Consider the following 23,214-nt stretch of genomic DNA (forward strand, 5'->3'; position numbering starts at 1 on the left):
TGAAATAAGAGTGCCGAGAGAGAGAGAGACATTCAGTCATTTTGGATATTAAAATGTCATCTATTGTAACTTTGGTCATTTATACTTGAATAACTTTAGAAAATATATGAACATATGGTATTCATTTTTTTTTTTACATCTGTATCCATGTTGTCTATGATTTTGTAGTGGATAAACGCTATGGTTCAAGAGAAAACAGCTTAATAATGAGATAAACGTCTAATCAACGACACCATTATTATCAATGAACTCTGCAACTTTTCCAACGATTGACTTTTTCACAACCGCCACCAGTTTGGTGCCGATGCATTAACAACAAAGACATATTTACCTAGTGAAATATCTTCAAGTGGAAACCCTTACATTAAAACACCAATGCTGTTCACTACGTTGATGGTTTCTGTTTAAGAATCATGTTTTACAGCTTTGTCATTCTATTTTTTGTATTTGACTTTATTATTTTATGTATTTTACATGTGATAAGGCCACACACAGGGCCAGAGGTAATTACAGACACCTGTGATAATCTGAAGTACCCAACAAGGCCACTAGTTATCTTGTGATTAGCCTACATGGATCAAGAGTGCAGATGGACGTGCGAGAGAGCAAGAGAGAGCGGGAGAGAGCGGGAGAGAGCGAGAGAGAGAGAGAGATGGCTGAAAGATTTAAGTGGGAGTCCTGTGGGGTTCAGGCATTGCAATGCTGATGGTGCAGAGAGGAGAGGAGAGGAGAGAAAGAGGAGGAAAATTACTCTACTGTATCATCCCTTCTTTCAGTCTCAGTCTAACACCTCAAATTCACTTTGAGGGATTTCTCAATACTATTTCATTTAACATTTACTATTGAACATGAATATTATAACATCAAGTGGCGGTTTCCTGGACACAGATTCAGTCTAATCCTGAACATTTTTTTTTATTGATATTCTCAATTTTCAGTCCAGGGTTAGTCTTATTCTGTGTCCGGGACACCGCCCCTATGGATACATGATATATATGTTGTAGTGTGTATATACAGATAAATTATGAGATATATTCAATCAGACTCAAGACTATAGCACACTGACAATGGGAAAAGTCCTAAAAAAAAATCTAAAACTCTCATTAAAGGCTATTAACGAGTAGGCTAGAGTTCATTAAAAGTCATAGATGAGATTATTAGCACAGGGGGAGATGGATCATTAACGAGGAGCGCGCTCCCGTCTCTCTCCAAATTTCATGCACAGGTACCCCGCAACCCAAATGAACATGGCACATTGATTACATTACAAAGGAAGTCTCTTTCCTAACACTCTTTTCGATTGTTATTTGTCACATGCGTCGAATACAACAGGTGTAGACCTTCCAGTGAAATGCTTACTTACAACCCCTTAACCAACAATGCAGTTTTAACAAAATACCTAAAAACAGTGAGAGATAAAAATAACAAATAATTCAAGAGCAGCAGTACATAACACTAGCAGGGCTATATACAGGGGCTACCGGTACAGAGTCATTGTGCGGGGGCACCGGTGTCAGATAATTGAGGTAACATGTAGGTAGAGTTATTAAAGTGACTATGCATAGATAATAACAGAGAGTAGCAGCAGCGTGGAAGACGGGGGGCAATGCAAATAGTCTGGGTAGCCATTTGATTAGATGTTCAGGATTATTATGGCTGGGGGGGGGGGGGGGGTAGAAGCTGTTTAGAAGTGTCTTGGACCTAGACTTGGCGCTCCGGTACTGCTTGCCGTGCGGTAGCAGAGAGAACAGTCTATGACTGGGGTGGCTGGAGTCTTTGACAATTTGTCACACACTCACTCGCTCACTCACACACTCACACACTCACACACTCACTCACTCACATACTCACAAGTATGCAGCTCTGGGTGTTAGACCGTATGCTGTAGGGTACAGTGTAGCAAAAAGTATTGCAACGTGAAAACAGATCTGATCTTCTCATGGGACACTAGAACTCGCCATAGGCCGAAGGCCACTGATGTTTGATTTTGTACATTTAAAAAAATCTGCCCCCAAAAAATCCTTCTCCTTCCATGACTTTTCCTAATTGTTAGTGTTTTACACTGCTCATTTGTCAAAAAAAAAATTGAAATCGCAAACAGAAAAATATTTTTGAGTCTTTTTTGTGTCTCTATCTCCTCACCGAATGAATGACAAATGGATGAACGGGCGATAATTGTGCACCTTACTTCACAATTGAATTTCAATTAGGCCTAACTGAATGATAAGGAGGGTGAAGCGGTTGATTTGATTTAGAAACACAATAGTGTCTTGATGAGTTTCTGGTATGCCTATTTATCAGCAGCAAATCATTTGACCGTGCACCTTGGGGGTTGATAAAAGAGAATTGTATGTTTTTCTTTGTAAAAAAGCTGTTATGAGACTGTTTTATTTACTGTAACTATATTACTAATCACATGTATTGTAGGGAAAACGAAAACGTACAGTAGGCCTTTAGAATAATGCCTTTAGAATAATGCAAAACATACAGTGCCTTGCAAAAGTATTCATACCCCCTTGGTGTTTTTCATATTTTGTTGCATTACAATCGGTCATTTAAATAGATTTTTATTTGGATTTAATGTTATGGACATACACAAAATAGTCCAAATTGGTGAAGTGAAATAAAAAAAATGACTTCTAAAAAATAAAAACAATTGAAAAATGGTGCATGCATACAGCTGAAGTCGGAAGTTTACATACACTTAGGTTGTAGTCATTAAAACTAGTTTTTCAACCACTCCACAAATGTCTCCACAGAGCTAGGCTTTACAGAACAGTTGCCAGAAGAAAAGCCATTGCTTAAAGAAAATAAGAAAAAAACCCGTTTGGTGTTCGCCAAAAGGAATGTGGAAGACCCCCCAAACACATGGAAGAAGGTACTCTGGTCAGATGACACTAAAATGGAGCTTTTGAGGAAAATGCTATGTCTGACGCAAACCTAACACCTCACATCACCCCATGAACACCATCCCCACAGTGAAGCATGGTGTTGGCAGCTTCATTCTGTGGGAATGTTTTTCCTTTGCAGAGACTGGGAAACTGGTCAGAATTGATGGAATGTTGGATGGCGCTAAATACAGTGAAATTCTTTTGAGGGAAACCTGTTTCAGTCTTCCAGAGATTTTAGATTGGGACGGATGTTCACGTTCCAGCAGGACAATGACCCTAAGCAGACTGCTAAAGCAACACTCGAGTGGTTTAAGGGGAAACTTTTAAATGTCTTGGAATGGCCTAGTCAAAGCCCAGACCTCAATTCAATTGAGAATATGCGGTATGACTTAAAGATTGCTGTACACCAGCGGAACCCATCCAACTTGAAGGAGCTGGAGCAGTTTTGACTTGAAGAACGGGCAAAAATCCCAGTGGCTAGATGTGCCAAGCTTATAGAGACATACCCCGAGAGACTTGCAGCTGTAATTGCTGCAAAAGTATTGACAATGGGGGTTAAATAGTTATGCACGCTCAAGTTTTCAATTTTTTTGTCTTATTTCTGGTTTGTTTCACAAGAAAAAATATTTTGCATCTTCAAAGTGGTAGGCATGTTGTGTCAATCAAATGATACAAACCTATAAAAAAAAAATGTAATTCCAGGTTGTAAGGCAATAAAATAGGAAAAATTCCAAGGGGGTGAATACTTTCGCAAGCCACTGTTTCCTTGATTCGCTCCAGCGAAGCAAACAATACCACCCCACTGAATGAATGACAAATGGATGGAATGGGCGATAATTGTGCAAGTTATTTCACAATCACATTTTAATTAGGCCTAACTGAATGATAAGGCGGGTAAAGAGGTTGATTTAATTTAGAACAACAATAGTGTAATGATGAGTTTGTGTAATCCATATTAATCGGCATTGGCACTCATGTTAATAATTTGACTGTGCGACTTGCGTTGTTGATACCATTCTCTTTAATGTTTTACTTTGTAAAAGTAAGCTCTATAACTAATCAAATGCATTGTAAGGGAAATGAAAACATGCTATGTGTTGCAGTAGGCCTTTAGAATAATGCAAAACGTGTACTTGACTCTTTCCAACCTTTTTAAGCGGAAAACAAACCAGTCAGCCTGGACAGCCGACCCATCGAAACTACACGTAAACTATACCAAAACGAATTTCACAGATAATAAGAGTCAGCCTATAGACAAGATTACAATGACAATAACCTAATGAGTGACAATATTAGACCTATCAGTTGTCAAATTGTACATGAAGAGATGGGCGCATCTTGAAGTTTATAGATGCAGGGAAATCCTCCTTCATTGTCACTTGCAGGTAAAACATGTTGATGTTCTATATAGTATCAGAAAGAGCATATTCTGCAGTTTCTATTACACTTACCTGTCAAATAACTCTGATAATTCACTTTTTCCAAGAATATCCGTGCCGTCACTGCTTTCATGGCCACTCGCACGGCAGCATTGCTCTGGCAACTAAAGCAAACACGAGTAACATGATAGACTTTAAATTATAACGTTCTATATATTTTTATGCAATTCATCTTTTACAATTGTTCGTGCAATGGTGCTTTTGTTTAAGAACACAGCAAATTCCTTTCACCTGTTCACCTGGCTGGTTATACTTTTATCTTTTTCCTTTCTACTTGGTCAAGAGAAGCTGAATCTGGACTTCTGTAACTCGATTACTAATGGAATCTACAAGTAAAGTTGATCAAATGGATTGCACTGTACTGTATTTATTGTAAGGGAAAGGAAAATGTTTTCTCTCGGACTTCGTAGAATTACACAAGACACATCCTTGTCTCTATCGAAACAAATAACTGTTGTTGTAAAAAAAAAAAACATGTATTAATATATTAAAAAACAAATATTTCCTCCTGCAATTAATCCTTTATAATTGTTTATGCACTATTTATCAAGTGTTGGTGCTTAGGTTTGCTGCACCTTGCAAGTTGATGTGCATCTGATGCATATGCTAAAGAGGACGCCCGACAACGTTCTCTAGCGGGTACTTATAGACTGAAAGGCCAAGCGGTTGAACCCAGCACAAGATTTTGGCTATAGCTGAGTTGCTTATGAAGGCCTGTCATGTCCTACAGCTCTTGGCCGGCTTCTAGTATGTCTCCCAAATGGATCCCTGTTCCCTATGTCGTGCACTACTTTTGAACAGGGTCCCTAGGGCTCCGGCCAAAAGTAGTGTACCAAAATATCAATTTTGGAGGCAGACTCCTAGTCTCCCCTCAAAGAACCAGCGTGATGGATTAAACCTCCACAAACCATAATTCATTATTACTGTCCCTCCACTGTGGCTTGGCAGTTAAGATTTTAATTGGTCGGTGGAGGGGCAAGTGTGCGTGTTTCACTGACTGATGTGTGTGTGCGTGCGTGCGTGTGAACGAGCTTGACTGACTGATGATTATTGCTGGTTAGGAGCAAAACGCCCTTGTCAATCATCGGCACCCCCATATCTCCCTCGCTGCCCCTCTAAATCTTTAGTTCTTTAACACCGGGAACATGGGGCAATAATGTTTTCTTTATAGCCTAATTATGAATGATTGCATCAGAAACTAAAGTGAAGTCCCCACAGTAGTTGCTCAATCATTCAAATGGCTTCAGTCTGATAGTCGTGAAATTAAACTTCACAAGACTTGTCAATTGACTCCTTTGAACCGCTACTCCAAAGACATTTGACTGGATGGGAGTGTTTGTGTGTGTGTGTGTGTGTGTGTGTGTGTGTGTGTGTGTGTGTGTGTGTGTGTGTGTGTGTGTGTGTGTGTGTGTGTGTGTGTGTGTGTGTGTGTGTGTGTGTGTGCGTGTGTGTGTTTGCATGCTTGCTTGCCTCTGTTAGTCTCCAAGGGTCCATATGCTCAACTCCTTCTCTTAGTAAGATAAAGCACCTGTCTACTGTCATTGTACTGACTCTATTCCCACTAGTCTGTTACACTGTCCGATATGAAGAGACTGTGAATACAATCAGTGTCCATTTAGCAGGGAAAAAGGCTGTGTTCCTTGACAGTTTTGCAAAATGATTCCATAAACAAATATATAAGTCGCGAAGTACTGGCCTCGTGAAAGGTCTCATGGGGAAAATGACACCTCGCGGGCAGCCATTTTACTATTTTATGACCTCCTGCTGCTGCTGATCCTCTATTTCCATTTCCTCATCTCCCCGCTCTCCCTGTCTCTCTCTCTCTGTCTCTCTCCCCTCGCTCTGTCTCCCCTCCCTCTTCCCCCTCTCCCCCTCGCTCTCTCTCTCTCTCTCCGCCCCCCGCTCTCAATTCAATAATATGTTTTACTTCATTGGCATGGAAAGTTAAAACACTTAGTAAACACAAAGTCAAACACAATTTGTCTCTGTCCCTCTCTCTCCAGTTGAGGAAGGCGGTGATGGACCACATCTCCGACTCGTTCCTGGAGACCAACGTGCCACTGCTGGTGCTCATCGAGGCTGCCAAGAGTGGCAACGAGAAGGAGGTCAAGGAGTATGCGCAGGTGTTCCGGGAGCACGCCAACAAGCTGGTCGAGGCAAGTCACAATTTCCCCCTCCCCCCATGGTCCCCCCAGTCTAATTTCCCCTTGTACTGCAGAGTCGTGATGTGCTTATCTGAGACACCATGTGGCGGTGTAGGAGGTCAATAATGCATTCCCAGGCAGTACAAGAGAGGGCAGGAAAATGTCAAGGAAGCTTCCACCTAGCGACTGTAGATCAAAATGAAAAGTTTGTTAGTCAGTCATTTTTGTTTGTCAGCGTTCAAAATGTCACACTCAGAAGATAATTATTTTTGCATGACTATGCATACATTACCAGTAGAAAGCCTATCTATCATGTCATTCAATAAGAGAGCTATAAGCAGACATATGGGGTGCAGTCTTCATATACCTTTTTAAAGGGGTTTTCAAGTTTCATCAACAGATTAAGGATAAATCTGTAGGATAGCAGAGAAACTGGGTGGCGGAATGAGGGTTCGAACCACTGACTCCAGGAACATATGTGGTCCGGGGTCAGCAGCACTAGCACTAGACCAGCCCCAGGCACAGCTTGATGCAGCCTTGAACTAGTAAGGAACAGACACCTTTGTTTGATGTATCATGGTCAAACAACACACATAAGTGCTATTACTCACGATTTTCACATAGACACATACATTTCATACACTCTCTATTATGTCTAGATCAAAGAGTATCTGGCTGCCAGACAGCTCATGTGTGCTTCCCAAATGGCAACCTATTCCCTATGTAGTGCACTATATATATATTTAACCCTATGGGACCTGGTCAAAAGCTGTGGACTATTTAGGGAATAGGGTGCCATTTGGGACGGAACCACTTTCGGACAGCCAGGCAAAGTGCACTCGGTTCTGGTCTGTCTCAAAATAGCCAGTCATCAAAGCTAGGCCAGGATACCCAGTCTTGGGCCATCTGATTGGAGGGCGAAGATCGATTCTGAGTCACGGTTGCCTGGCAAGGTTAAAGTAATTCCGCTGCCTAAAAATAATAAAGCACCCTTTGATGGCTCTAACAGCTGCCCAATCAATTTGCTGCGTGTTCTTAGTAAACTGAAGGAGATAATCGGGTTTGACCAAATACAATGCTATTTTTCAGAGAACAAGTTAACTACTGACTTCCAGCATGCATTTAGATAAGGGCACTCAACTTGTACTGCATTGACTCAGATGACAGATGATTGGTTAAAAGATATGGGTAATAAGATGGTAGTTGGAGCTGTGTAGTTAGATTTAAGTGCAGCCTTAGCCAATAGAACCCAGAGAGTGTTATTCAATGGAAGCTTCTCTAACATCAGATATGAACAGTGTGGTGTCCCTCAGGGCAGTTGCCTTGGGCTGTTACTCCTTTCTATTTTTACAAATGATTTGCCACTGGTTTTACACAAAGCTAGTATGACCATGTATGCGGATGATTCCACACTCTACATGTCAGCACCCAAAGCCAGTGAGCTCACTGAAATTCTAAATAAGGAGTTACAGTCAGTATCAGAATGGGTGTTCATAATAAACTGGTCTTAAATACAACTAAAAGTAAAAGCATTGTATTTGGTTCCAAAACATTCTCAAAGACCTAAAGCTCAACTGGAGTTGAAGAAGCTAAACTCCTAGGTATAACATTGTATGGTCAATTATCATGTTCAAGTCATATTGAAAAAGTTGGTGTGAAGCTGGGGAGGGGTCCTGTGTAGCTCAGTTGGTAAAGCATGGTGCTTGCAACGCCAGGGTTCTGGGTTCTCACGGGGGACCAGTATGAAAAATGAAAATGTATGCACTCACTCATACTGTAAATCATTCTGGATAAGAGCATCTGCTGAATGACTAAAATGTTTTTTAAAAAGTGGGTAGATCTGTTATAAAAAGATGTTCTGTGTTTTTGACACAAAAAAATCAACTGTACTAGTTGTTCAGGCCCTGGTCCCATCTTGATTACTGTCCAGTATTGTGGGCAAGTGCAAAAGACCTAGCAAAGCTGTAGCTGGCTCAAAACACATACAGAACTAACATCACCAACATGCATGCCAGTCTTTCCTGGTTGAGGGTTGACTAGATTAACTGCGTCAATACTTTTTTTGGTGAGAAAAATGATTGTGTTTACATTTCCAAATTGTCTGTATAATCAACGTACATATAGCTCTGACAGACATACTTACCCAACAGACATGCCACCAGGGGTCTCTTCACAGTCCCCAAATCCAAAGCGAATTCAAGACAACACACAGAGCCATGATCACATATCAAGTTACTCAAGCAAACAGCAAAAAAAAAAACGAATAAAACACCTCACAACTCAACGCCTCTCCCCAATCTGACCTAGTTGTAATGTTTATATTAATGTTTGAAAATGTATGTAAATTGTTTTTTTTTTAAAGTTTATTAGTTTAGTTTTTTTTTTTTTTTTTGTCTGCAATGTCTTTTTTGTTGTGTGTCGGACCCCAGAAAGACTAGCTGTCGGTCACCATTGGCATCGGCTAAAGTAGATCCCAATAAAAAAAATGAATCATTCACCCCCCCCCCCCCCCCCCTGAGGTTGAGTTCCCTCTTTCTCTGTCTTAGTCTCTCTCGCTCTCTCTCTCTCTGAGGGTTCGAGCACTTCACAACTCCTTCTCTTCCCGAGAAATGTTCAGTTCAATTTGGGCTTGAGTTTACATGATGTTCCCTCTATGCTCGTTGTAATGTAATAGAGGAATACAGAAATTATTGAAACTGAATGCAAGTGGAGCTCTTTGATAGACGGGCAGGCAACATTCAAGGTCATCCCATTATACAGTGAATATTATTATATCATTTTTACGAACAGAAACTTTTCCCGTTAGTTGATCCTGCTTCAAGTGTTTTTATCAACTCAGGGCAGTTGGGGAGAGAAACTGAAAACTGTATCCTAAATGGCACCCTCTGTGAAGGGAATAGGGTGCCGTTTGGGACTCAGCTTAGCCTTATTAACATGATAATGTGGTTGTATAACCTGTTTGTTTTCATCTGAGCTTGGTCCCCTTCCTTAAAGACTCACGCACACACACACGCACGCACGCACGCACACACACACACACACATTGGCCTTCTACTAGTACGTGACATATCAATGGCTCCTTCCCAGACAATGAGGTGGAAGGAGGAGTGAAGGTTATTAAATGATTTGCGGTTGCTGTAGTGGAGCCGAAATGAAGGGCTATTAGAAGGGCATTTAGCTTCGAAACACCAGTCAGCCTGGTGGATAAAGCGTTGGACTTGTAACCGAAAGGTTGCCAGCTCAAATCCCTGAGCTGCCAAGGTAGAAAATCTTGTCGTTCTGCCCCTGAACAAGGCAGTTAACCCACTGCTCCTAGGCCATCATTGAAAATATGAATTTATTCTTAACTGACTTTTTCTAGTTAAATAAAGAGTCAAAAAAATGCGCACTCACACATACAGGGATGTTAAAGATACGTACCACCTACAGTATGTGTCATGGGGTTCATGGATTCTTTTAATGAAGCGTCATTTATGGAGTCCTGGGATGTAGTCTTTGCCAGCATTTGACCCAATGTACACACACGCACACACGCACACACACACACATTATGTCCATACAGATGGATGGCTTAACGTGTTAGTTCACCGTAGGTTCTTTCAAGTGTATTTAGTCACATTTGATAGCACTGTGTCTGAAAGTACTGCACATCATGTACAAATAAATGGGGGATCACACACACCAAGATTCTTCACTTGGTCGTGAGGATTGTCGATACCACGCTGTCTTGGCGAAAGCAATGATGTGATGATGCAATTAGATTTAACATAGCTACAATGAGATGTGGCTCAAAGCAGCCTCAGTCAGTCAGACATTCACACTTGCCATACAGAGTTGAACTGTCTAGCCGCCATTTTGAATTGAGTGACATTTCCTGTGAACTTCAGAGCTGTAACAATTTGACACTTTGGCTTTTGTTAATGTACAAACGCATACTAGTAGTAGTAGTCATCGCTTCTGCTTGAGAGTCGACACATTCTGGGTGATGCTGAACAGCGTCATCATCTCACTCTTTCTCTGGCGAGCTCTCATTGGCTATTGCTGATCACCGTTCACGAAACCTGTCGTTGCACATTAACGCCACAAGAGCATTGCAGATCGTGTGCCGATAAAATCCAACGTTTGGAAACATCGGGACGTCTGGGACTGCTCTGTCACGAGCTCGGTAGCCCTCAGATTGTGTCTCTGACCTGCTCACATTAAACGAGTGTCAGTCAAGGCCACGTGCCCCCGAGTATGCGACGACATGGGGTTTCTTTTGTCGCCGATCTCAAAAACTTGTCTGGGACAGCTAAATCGGGGGCCAAAATCATGTAGTGCACACCTGGCTTTAGATGCGTTTGATAGCACCGTATGGTGATGGAAGTAGGTTATGTTCAAATAGATGGCTGTGTTTTGCCGTGATTTAATTAGATCTAATGTATTCATCGCTGTGTCTCTGTGATCTCGTCAGAAGCTGCTATCCATAGTTGATGTGCATACCTGGCAGACATTTCCCACGCATCCATTTTCCCTAATAAAGTTGTGTGTTATCAAAAGTCATTGTCATTTGCCGTCGTCGTCATTTGCCGTCGTCGTCGTCGTCATCATCTTCGTCATCACTACATGACGCCAATGCTGTTAGATCCTACTGAAGAAAGGAGAGGCATGCGTGTAAGCTATTAGCCGGGTTGCTCCCTCCCTCTTTAACTCACCGAGGTCAACGTTGATCAGTGTTCAGTATCAAACGGGTTGTTGCCATGCTGGATCTGCCCTTCGTCAAGCCTATTGTGTCTCTATTTGATCTTGTCTGTCTCGGGCCCCAAGTTTCCCCTTTCCCCCCTAACCCCGGGCCCTCTGATCACCTTGCACAGTCCCAAGTTCAACCTCTCCCCCATGCCCCCCTTAATCGCATCACCCTCATTAGCACCTGCCCGACCAAGGCAGAGGAAGCCACTAATTACCAACAACATCATTTGATTGGCTGAGACAGGAGACGACCGGAGAACAAAGGGAAAGAGAAGACATAGTGAATGCAATAGACCTCGGCGCTGTAGAAAGGAAAATATTTATGATGAACTTTTGTATGAACTTAATTAGCCCAAATTGGATTGGGGCTTTTGGAGTTAGGAACACACTCGCTCTGTCTGGTTCACCATCAACATCCACCCCCCCCCCCCCCCCCCCCCATCAGCCTCTTTATTTCAACTTTCTGGTGTTAATATTATGAAATGGGACAGCTTTTTGGCAGGTGGGAAATGTTACTCCGTGAGTTGGCCAAGGAATAGGACCTAACTGGCTGTGGCTGGGGTTTGGGATATACGGCGTATGACAAGCTTTAGCTACACTTCTCATCATTGTGATCATTGTGATCATGCTTCATAGGGAGAGACGGAGAGAGAGAGGGATAGTGAGATTGAAAGTGACAGAGAAAGATTGACACATATAGAGAAAGAAAAAAAAGAGAGAAACTATTAGAGACATCCAGTGTTAGGGTTCTGTTGGCCAGCTACAGTGGTGTAAAGTACTTAAGTAAAAATACTTTAAAGTACTACTTTTAGTAGTTTTTTGGGGGTGTCTGTACTTTACGTTACTCTTTATATTTTTTGGCAAATTTTACATTTACTTCACTACATTCCGAAAGAAAACAATGTACTTTTAACTCCATACATTTTCCATGACACCAAAAAGTACTCGTTACATTTTGACTGGAAAATGGTCCAATTCACACACTTATCAAGAGAACACCCCTGGTCATCCCTACTGCCTCTGACCTGGCGGACTCACTAAACACAAATGCTTTGTTTGTAAATTATGTCTGAGTGTTGTAGTGTGCCCCTGGCTATCCGTCAATAGAAAAAAGCAAGAAAATTGTGCCGTCTGGTTTGCTTAATATAAGGAATTTGAAATGATGTGTACTTTTACTTTTACTTTTGATACTAAAGTACATTTTAGCAATTCCAGTTACTTTTGACTTTCACTTTTACTTGAGTCATTTTCTATTAAGGTATCTTTACTTTTACACAAGTATGACAATTTAGTTGTTTTCCTACCCCTGGCCAGCTACACTCCCCGTGTTAGGGTCCTGTTGGCCAGCTGCCCTGCCTATGTTAGGGCCGGCTAATTATGTGGCTACAGAGCTCTCATCAAATCCCAACACTCCCGTAATGAGTCGTACCTCTCCCTGACCCGCCATCCCAGAAAGACTTCCAACGAGGAGAGCCTTGGCCGTCTTCAAAGACCAAAGCCGCCGCTATTCCCTCCCTCCCCTTCTCCTTCTCTCCTTCTCCTCCACTATAGTTGATACCCTCTTAATTATCTCTCCCTCATTAAACAATAAAGGCTCTCAGTCTCCATTATATTAGCGCTGACCAAAACCCTGACACGCTCTCATTAACTGAAACACAGGATGAACATTATTTAGTCCCGGCTATCAAATTGCCTCCCGTCTTCTGTTCTGGGGGAAACATTTATTTTATTATTATTGTGAGGCGGTAGTATATTAGCTTGGTCGTTACCCCCATTGGACATCACATCACATCACTATTCCAATGTTAAAGCAAGGTCCCGTCCTTGACCTTGGCTCGATGTTGGCAGGAGGCCACTCTGGAGATAGACTCATTATGGTCCCATCCTTAGGGCCTTTTTCCTTTGTGTTTCTGTGCAGGACCTTCTGAAGATGGCTACCTCTGCCCTCTTCTCTCTCAACTCTATACTAACCAATCAGTGCCTGCCTCTGTACTCCTTTTGTCTGTCTGAAAGAATTCTAGTATGTGTTGCTATTTTTCTTTCACCTATTTTTTCACAATGGGTCAAGGTCAGTATTAGTGCACGGTCCCGTCCTTTCCAGTCTGAATCATTCAGATAAGGTGTATGAGATAGGTTAGGGTTTTTCCCTCACAAATGATCCACAGCACGATACAATAGAGCTACCTGTTTAAAGCTAACAGCCATGCCGTGCTTACCGGTTAAAAAGGACTTATGGTGGTTAAAATCCTGAGACAAATCCCTTTCTCTGGCCTTGTGTCCCCTGAACTTGACCCCTAGCCTCCCTTCTTGGACCACATGCAGTCATGACCCTTCTCTTACCCCCTCTTCCAACCCATATTCCCTTTTTTTCACCTCCTTCCCCCATTTTCTTGTACTCTTGACTCCCATTTCAAAGCAGCCACATTTGCTTCACCAGTTCTACCCCCCCCTATCTCTCTCTCTCTTTCTCTCTCTGTCCCTTTCTCTCGCTCTCACTTTCTCTCTCTCTCTGTCTTGTTCCCCTGCCTGTCCTCATTAATAGGATGTCTCAATGGTCCCTGGTTTCATCTGTGGTTTATTTGTAGTACGACGTCCCATGATAACATTGCACCCCTTTGTAGTGCTTTTGTCCCTTAACTATCTGCTTTGAAGAGCATTTGTTTCGCCCCTACTCTTAATTTAGTTTCTCGGTTTCTTAATATTTGAACGCTAGCTCCTATTAATAATGCATTGTTTACAATAGGCCCAGTTTAAAAAGAGTGGATTTTAATAAAGTTGGAAGGCACTGCCTAGTTACATTTTTTTATATTCAATTTTTATCATAGACGATTACTATCGCTGGGATTTTAGAAACCATAAAATAGTTATGTATTTTTAGCCGTAGTTATTCCTGCACTTCTAGTCCGACCTTTAAGAATCGTGTCTTAAATGGATTGCCCTATACAATTGAAAAGTGAAAAGCAGCTGTCCATCTGTCACGTTCTGACCTTAGTTCCTTTGTTTTGTCTTTTTGTTTTAGTATGGTCAGGGCGTGAGTTGGGTGGGTTGTCTATGTTAGTTTGTCTATGATTTTCTATTTCTGTGTTTGGCCTGGTATGGTTCTCAATCAGAGGCAGCTGTCAATCGTTGTCCCTGATTGAGAACCATATTTAGGTAGCCTGTTTTCCATTGTGTTTTGTGGGGGGTTATTTTCTGTTTCGTGTTGTGTTGCACCTTACAGGACTGTTCGTTGGTTGTTTATTGTTTTGTTTTCAGTGTTCATTAAAATATGAACACTTACCACGCGGCTCATTGGTCCTCCTTTCCTTCCCCAGACGACAAGCGTTACACCATGTTGTTCATTGGTGTTTCTCTTTATAATATAACCTGGACTAAACCAAAAGCAGTCAAAGGCTAATAGACTGTAACCTGTAATCTTACAAGTACATGGAAGCACACATCTCCCCTGTCCATTTTCTATGTAATCAGCAGTAATAAGACCTACCAATGCCACCAACACTGTTCCCATTTACAATTTCAAAGTAGCAGTTAAGTGCCATTCTCTGTGCACTGTTGAAATATTGCCCCCCTTTCGCGAGAGGACTTGAAACGCTGTTTTAATTTCTGCTGCATCAGTTCATTAACTCGCCGTCCTTTAGATTTAAAGCAGTGACCTTACTCGGGGATGGGAGGGAAAGAGAGACCGGAGACAAGCGAAGGGAGGAAGAAAAAAAAAGGTTCAATGATTATGCAGAATCGATATGGGAGTTGAATGTAACCAATATCGGATCGGCCTTCGGAGCGTCGCGAGACTGACTGCGGCAGTAAATATTATCCCGGGGTGCGGAGTGCATTAAGCTGCCGTGTCAGGAGAAAGCGGGGGGGGGGGGGGGGGATGGATGGCTGTTGGAACAAGTCTATTTGTGATGACCCAGACCTTTGGGCAAATGGTTAATCCCTGCTCCGCTCAGGAGTTATGGGCCTCAGAGGAAATCTGGGTGCAGGAGATGGGATGCAGCAGACAGCTTTTGGAGGGATTGAGAAAGAGATACATCAACACCCCTCCCCCTCCCTCGCTAAAGATGCTATTTTAAGATGTGTTTGATCTGCTCCGAGGTTAAAATAATTAGTCATCAGAAAAGGAACTCTATCAGATTGGCGTCTCGCCACCGGTCACACCTGTATTCCAGATGACCTGCGGTCGCCTGATACTGACCCTACGACCCTACAGGAGGATAGATATATCTCAAAACACAAACTAGATCCACGGTGTCAGAAAACTCCCGTGCTCAGCAATCATAGGTGACAGCTGTGGATTAATAGGAGGTTTAATGTGATTTAACTGTGATGTAGGGTAATCAGATCAATAAAGCCGCAGGCTACAGCTAATATGTCGCAGCTGGGGTGGAAATCGCTGCAACTGGGATTGGGAACAGCCATAGCCTTGGTGGCTATCAGCAACACCGACTGACTGACGTTCCCCAAAAAAATCCCAAGGTTTCCTGTAATCCCGGTTGAAAGGTTCCCGGCATCAGGAGGGAATAAGTAGGAAATAAAGAGTCCTCAAACCAAGATTTTCTGGAAAACCTGGGAATTTGGGAAAGTTAACAGAATCCAGAGTTATAGAGCGATCGCAGTCTTCAATATGTCCGTTTGAAAACCACCACTTCTTCAGACAGTCCCCAGGCATTCACGTCCATTTGTTTAGCCTTGAGCGATAGAACCTGTTTAAGTCAGACATGTTATTTTTGCTCTGTCGCTGATGTGAACGTGTGTGGGAGGAGGTCTTTTAAGTGGCAGGGAATACTTTCATTACGCAAGGTCAACTGGATAATGATAGCCTCAATGCAGGAACAAACACACCTAACATTGATTCATCTATAAGGAGAAATCTGTCATTATTACATGACTCTTAGAAAAGTATAATGGCGACCTTAATGCAGGAACAAACACAGCTAATTGATGTATATTTTAGGAAAGTTTGGTCTTCATTACTTGAAGCGTTCTTAATGAATTTGATTAATATGAAGAAGAGGGTACAATGTTTGACCTATTTATAGTCTACTAGTATCCTTTCCCTAGATATCTAAAACAATTAAGGGAACCCAAACCACCCGGGCCTGTTCCAGTGTTGCATTGCCACAGGGTTTTGAGATGTAAAGAACGATTAGTCCCAAATTGAAAGGCCGGCCCGCGGAATTAGCCTTTTCATCTCCAGTCTAGAATACAGTAAACTGCTGCTTAGCCCATTATGTCCTGCCCAGCTCCCTGTGGACCAGCAGGGACAAGAGAGAGGGCAGAGGGAGGGATGGATAGAGAAAGAGAGAGAATGGGCAGAGGGAGAGAGGTAGACAGAGGTCGGGAGGGAGAGAGGTTTGGGATGGAGAAAGAGATGGAGGGGTCAGAGGGAGGGAGGAAGAGAGAGGATGGGATGGGAAGAGTATTGGGATGGAGACAGAGAGGGAGGTAGAAATCAGCCTACTACTGGAGATCTGGCCAGATGTTGGCTCTGGGAAACTCTTCCTGGAGAGTCCCGACTGCATGAGCTACATTATATCAGCCCAGTCCTCCCCCAGAAATATCCCAGCTAGCAATATCACCTCCAGTTGACACCTCTCCTCTAAAGGATATTTTAGTGTGGAAACGCGTCTGCAACGAATGCACGCCGAATTCCTGTCATGTTTTGCCGATATGACACTAAGTGGATTATACGAGATGAAGTACAACAAAGGGTCTGATTAACGTATAGTTGCTTGTGCTTTCAAGATGGGGTTGGTGTGGTCTTGCGGTGTGCAGTACCCATGTCTAGACATGTTACGTTTTCTCCTAATGGCTGTCAAGGCTTTCAAAAGCCATTTGTTTAATCTCATCAGTGATGGATCATAGTGTGTTTGGGATGAAACATCATTCTCAGGCTGTGTCTCAAATGGCATCATATTCACTTTATAGTGCACTACTTTTGACCATTGCCCATAATAATAATAATAATAATAATAATAATAATAATAATAATAATAATAATAATAATAATAATATGGTTTCATTTGGGACAGACCAGAACTCATGTGAAGAGGCTGGTTGAGTAGTCAGAGCTCATACTCAAAGTTCATAACACAATTGTCGCTTCATATGACTCAAGGACATCAGAAACTCAACGTGGGTCCTTATGTTTCACCCCCCCAAAAAACCGAGACAGGACGTAAACCAAATATTGCGACCAGACACCAACGGAAATTGGTTTGTGTAGCGAAGCAGACACACAGTGACAGCACCACATACAATGTGTGATGGCTACATGCATAGGAATAGAATTATTCGAGGGGACATTCGCATTCAACTCAATGTACCATGATGGGTACACTGCCGTTAATTCTATTCCTATGCTTACATGTTTCCCAGGCCTATCTGTCGATCACATCCTGTTCTTATTCCCAGTGATTGACGATGGCAGGATGCACACATGTTCCACCGTGTTGCTGGCATGGCCCAGGTAATGTTCATACGTTAGTGACAGGAAGCAGCAGCCACACCAGGGTTCAAAAAACATTTGAAACCTCCCAAAGCCTTTGGAGCGTTTGCTCAAGCCTGCCGTAAGTGCACGATGGGTGGGGTTCGGGGTTTGCCAATTGAGCATAGATAACATGTCTGAAATGTTTTGAATACTATTTGAACCCGGGTTTGTCGAGCCCCGGCTCTGAAACGGGGAAGTAAATAGGAGACACAATGCTAATGCCTCTGGAGGCCCCCCCAAGTGCCTATTCTCCACCCTCGCCTTCTGCTCCAGCTTGCCATAAAACTCAAATTAAAGTCTATCTCCATTTCATCATGGCCCAGTGAAGGATGGAAGAGGGGGCCCTCTGTCTCCCCTAATTGTCATACACACACACAGGCGCACACAAACAGTCATACAGGACCATATATATACCTACACCGTAGCACACACGCTAGACTGCACACACCTGACTACAGCGGCAGGCATCCCCAAAGACATCTGCCTCTCGCATCGGATCAATCCCTCAAATCACTCTCTGACAGACTCAATATTACACACACACACACACACACACACACACACACACACACACACACACACACTGCATCTTAATTCCACACCTCAGTCATCTGGGTTTACGCTGACACTACAAAAGACAATCACTGTGAGGAGATAGATGCTGGATAATAGGAAACATACTAAGGGAGAAATAATATCAGCAGTGGTTGTGCGTTTTAGAAAGACCTTGATACCTCTCTGTGTAATATGTGGTATAATGTTCAATTTCCTCTTTATCCCTTTGTCTATTAAAATTAATTGACCAACCACGGACCAGGGCGCGAGGGAGGGATGGATGAATGAGGAAAGCACTTAGACCCCAGAGAGCTTGTACGAAAGGGAAAATGGCTTATTTTGTAACCGATGATAGATAGATTTCCTCTGAGATTTTAGGTCTAGAATCACAAAAAAATAATAGGACAGGCCACCATAGAAACAGAAAAGAATATGACCGACAAAAAAAATATATATATATACAGTTGAAGTTGGAAGTTTCCATACACTTAGGTTGGAGTCATTAAAACTCGTTTTTCAACCACACACCACATTTTCTTGTAAACTATAGTTTTGGCAAGTCATTTAGGACATCTACTTTGTGCATGACACAAGTCATTTTTCCAACAATTGTTTACAGACAGGTTATTTCACTTATAACTCACTGTATCACAATTCCAGTGGGTCAGACGCTTACATACACTAAGTTGACTGTACCATGATGTCATGGCTTTAGAAGTTTCTGACAGGCAAATAGACATAATTTGAGTCAATTGGAGGTGTACCTGTGGATGTATTTCAAGGCCTACCTTCAAACTCAGTGCCTCTTTGCTTGGCATCATGGGGGGAAAAAAAGCCAGACTACGGTTTGCAACTGCACATGGGGACAAAGATCGTACTTTTGGAGAAATGTCCTCTGGTCTGATGAAACAAAAATAGAACTGTTTTGGCCATAACGACTGTCGTTATCTTTGGTGGAAAAAGGGGGTGGCTTGCAAGCCGAAGAATACCATCCCGACCCGTGAAGCACGGGGGTGGCAGCATCATGTTGCGGGGGTGCTTTGCTGCAGGAGGGACTGGTGCACTTCACAAAATAGATGGCCTCATGAGGATATACAAATTATGTGGATATATTGAAGCAACATCTCAAGACATCAGTCAGGAAGTTAAAGCTTGGTCGCAAATGTGTCTTCCAAATGGACAATGACCCCAAGCATACTTCCAAAGTTGTGGCAAAATGGCTTAAGGACAACAAAGTCAAGGTATTGGAGTGGTCATCACAAACCCCTGACTTCAACCCTATAGAACATTTTTGGGCAGAACTGAAAAAACTTGTGCGAGCAAGGAGGCCTACAAACCTGACTCAGTTACACCAGCTCTGTCAGGAGGAATGGTTCAAAATTCACCCAACTTATTGTGGGACGCTTGTGGAAGGCTACCCGAAATGTTTGACCCTGTCACGGCTGTATTTTATTCGAAATGACGCCGACAAAACAATAAACAACACAAAACAAACCGTGAAGCTTAAGGCTATGTGCCATCAAACAAAGTTAACTTCCCACAAACACAGGTGGGAAAAAGGGTACCTTAGCATGGTCCTGGAGGTCCCGGACTGGGTGACCGTTGTCTCTGGAGGCCCCGGACTGGGCGACCGTCGTCTCTGGAGGCTCCGGACTGGAGGCCTTCATCTCTGGAGGCTCCGGACTGGAGGCCTTCATCTCTGGAGGCTCCGGACTGGAGGCCGTCATCTCTGGAGGCTCTGGACTGGAGGGCGCCTCTGGAGGCTCCGGACTGGAGAGCATCGCTGGAAGCTCCGGACTGGCGACCGTCGTCGCTGGAGGCTCCGGACTGGAGGGTGCCTCTGGAGGCTCCGGCCTGGAGAGCATCGCTGGAAGCTCCGGATTGGCGACCGTCGTCGCTGGAGGCTCCGGACTGGAGGGCGCCTCTGGAGGCTCCGGACTGGAGAGCATCGCTGGAAGCTCTGGACTGAAGGGCGCCTCTGGAGGCTCCGGAGTGAAGGGCGCCTCTGGAGGCTCCGGTCTGGAAGGCGACGCTGGAGGCTCCAGACTGGATGGCATTGCTGGAGGGTCCGGACTGGAGGGCGACTCTGGAGGGACCGGGCTAGAGGCCGTCTCTGGAGGCTCCGGGCTGGGTGCAGGCACAGGACTTACCAGGCTGGGGAGACACACAGGAGACCTGGCTCTGGGAACAGGCACAGGACTCACCAGGCTGGGGAGACATGCAGGAGGCCCCTTCCTTGGCCGAGGCACCGGATACCTTGGGCCGTGGAGGCGCACTGGCGGTCTCGAGCGCAGAGCTGGCACCACCCGTTCTGGCTGGATGCCCGCTTCCACCCGCAAATGTGGGACGCTGGCACCGAGCACACCGGCCTGTGAATGCTCAGCCTCGACACTGTACGCATTTCCCCATAGCACTAGGCCTGACAAGTCACATGCTCGTCACGGTAAGCATGGGGAGTTGGCTCAGGTCTCCAACCTGACTCAGCCATACCCCCCGTGTGCCCCCTCCTTCCTTGCCAGCCGTGTTCCCTCATAATGTTGCCGCTCTGCCTTAGCTGTCTCCAGTTCCTCCCGTGGACGGCGATACTCCCCAGCCTGCCTCCAGGGCCCCTTACCATCCAGGATCTCCTCCCATGTCCAATCCTCCTTCTTCACAAAAAAGCGACCTAAGTATGGTTCCCAATCAGAGACAACGATAGTCAGCTGTCCCTGATTGAGAACCATACCCGGCCAAAACAAAGAAATACAAAACATAGAAAAACATAGAATGCCCACCCCAACTCACTCCCTGATCAAACCAAAATAGAGACATTAAAAGGATATCTAAGGTCAGGGCGTGACAGACCCAACATTTTAAAGGCAATACTACCAAATACTAATTGAGTGTATTTAAACTTCTGACCCACTGGGAATGTGATGAAAGAAATAAAAGCTGAAAAATATCATGCTCTCTACTATTATTCTGACATTTCACATTCTTAAAATAAGTGGTGATCCTAACTGACCTAAGACAGGGACTTTTTACTAGGATTAAATGTCAGGAATCAGTGAAAAAACTGATTTTTGGCTGAGGTGTATGTAAACTTCTGACTTCAACTTTATAATTATCTTCTGATAGATATCTCTGATATTTTAAATCAAAGGACTGAAAAAGGAAGAAAGAAATATCTTAAAAACAATGAAATTATCTTTAATATTGCAGATTTGAAGTTCCCACGTTTTACTGTCTTTGAGTGATTCACCTTGTTTTGAATAACACACTGAATCACTGGGTCTAAATCAAATGTCAAAAACTGAAGCTTGACAGGAAATCCTATATGATTTCCTTTGGTAATGGGAGTGTTCCTTTCGCCCAAGAACTGCACAAGCCATACATTATTAGTTTTATGGATTCTAGTGAGCCAGGTCTGTAGCCGAGTGTGGCAGCCGATTCCCCGGAAGCTTAGATTGATTGGGAATATCGATCTCCCCCTTTTCCAACTGCATCTCTAACATACTGACGGAGTCAAAAATGGCACCCTATTCCCTATTTAGTGCTTTACTTTTGACCAGGGCACTATTGGCTCTTGTAAAAAGTATTGCACTAAAGAGAGAGTCGGGGGTCATTTGGGACATAGCCACCGAACCAGGGCGTAGAGCTTTCCTTTACTCTCATCTATATGACAAGCATTTTATGAGGGCAAATTAAACCACGTCCCAACCGCCATTTTACCTTGACCGACAAGGTCAATGGTTCATAAAAAATCTGTACTTCTACCAGAAGCAGTTCTCTACAGTTCTCTCAAGGTCACGTGAGTGTGATCCACTTAACTGCAGTCTGTAGTACCCCGCTGCTGACTCAGACCCCTGGGTTTGTCTTTAGGACACGTGTGTGTGTGTTTGTGTGGGTGTGTGTGTGTGTTCCCATGTGCGTGTCTGTAGATATTCACGGTGTGAGTGTGCTTGTTGCTTTCCGTATGCCTCTGCGTCTATACTCTCAGTAAAACTTCCAAAATAGCTACCAGTAAAGACATCCAAGACCCACTTGACAGGCCAGTTTGTTTCTGACAACCAGGGGTGAAGAGAGAGAGCGAGCGACCCTTCCTAATGAAGAGCTTTAAAGGGAGAGAGACTAGATGGGAGATTGGAGAATTTTCAGTTTCCATCACCTCTGGCCTGGACTGTCTTGTGGCGTGCACACACACACATACACACACACTCTTTTGATGGGATGTGAGAAGCAGAGGTGCGTGTGGGATTCTCAGGTGCTGGTACAGCCACTAATGAAGGCCCGGTCCCTGTGGACACATGAAGAGAATAGGCTCCAGATGGAGGGTTGATGGAAAATTGGATAGAGGTAAAGCAGAGCACAGGTGAGGAGAAAGAGAGATATTGTGATCTCTCCATCCGGCTGAAGGAGGGAGTACTGCTAAGAGGGTACACCTATGAGATCTTTCTCCTTTAGATCGGACAACTTCTTCTTTCTCTCTGTCTATCTCAAATCAAATCAAGTGTAATAATTGTCACATGCTCCGTAAACAACAGGTGTAGGCTAACATTGAAATGCTTACTCTTTCTCACACACACAGGCACACACGCACGTCCTCACTCACACACAGTCTCGCTCTCTTTCTTTTTCTTTCTTTCTCTCTCTCTCTCTCTCTCTCTCTCTCTCTCTCTCTCTCTCGCTTGCGTTCCCTTCCTCTCTCATGTATACATTTCAATTGGGAGTTTCGAACAGTAGCCTACAGTAGAGGACAGTCGCTATTTGCCATTGACAAATATTTCCGGGATTCGGGGAACATCTCGGGGAACATCTCAAGGCTCTTCAATCGTTTGAGACATTTAAAGATACTGTATTCATGTTGCTTTGTGAAATGCCGAAAGACAACTGAAATGCACTTTGTCTTTGACCCCAAATGTCCATTACATGTGGGAGGTTTGTACTGTAATTGCTTTGCACTGAAACGTGTGTATGTTTCTATATCA

General features: G+C 43.5%; 1 protein-coding gene across 2 annotated transcripts in view; it reads left to right on the forward strand.

Moving 5' to 3' along the window:
- Positions 1–23,214, forward strand: part of LOC110497517 (catenin alpha-2) — a 663,050-nt gene that overhangs the window by 521,590 nt on the left and 118,246 nt on the right. For both annotated transcript variants that reach the window (XM_036954442.1, XM_036954443.1), the window contains exon 9: positions 6,334–6,486. In XM_036954442.1, coding sequence (XP_036810337.1) covers positions 6,334–6,486 — 153 coding nt within the window. The remainder of the gene's footprint in view (positions 1–6,333; positions 6,487–23,214) is intronic.

The sequence above is a fragment of the Oncorhynchus mykiss genome, chromosome 19 (assembly GCF_013265735.2).
Source record: "Oncorhynchus mykiss isolate Arlee chromosome 19, USDA_OmykA_1.1, whole genome shotgun sequence".
In the NCBI taxonomy this organism is placed as follows: domain Eukaryota; kingdom Metazoa; phylum Chordata; class Actinopteri; order Salmoniformes; family Salmonidae; genus Oncorhynchus; species Oncorhynchus mykiss.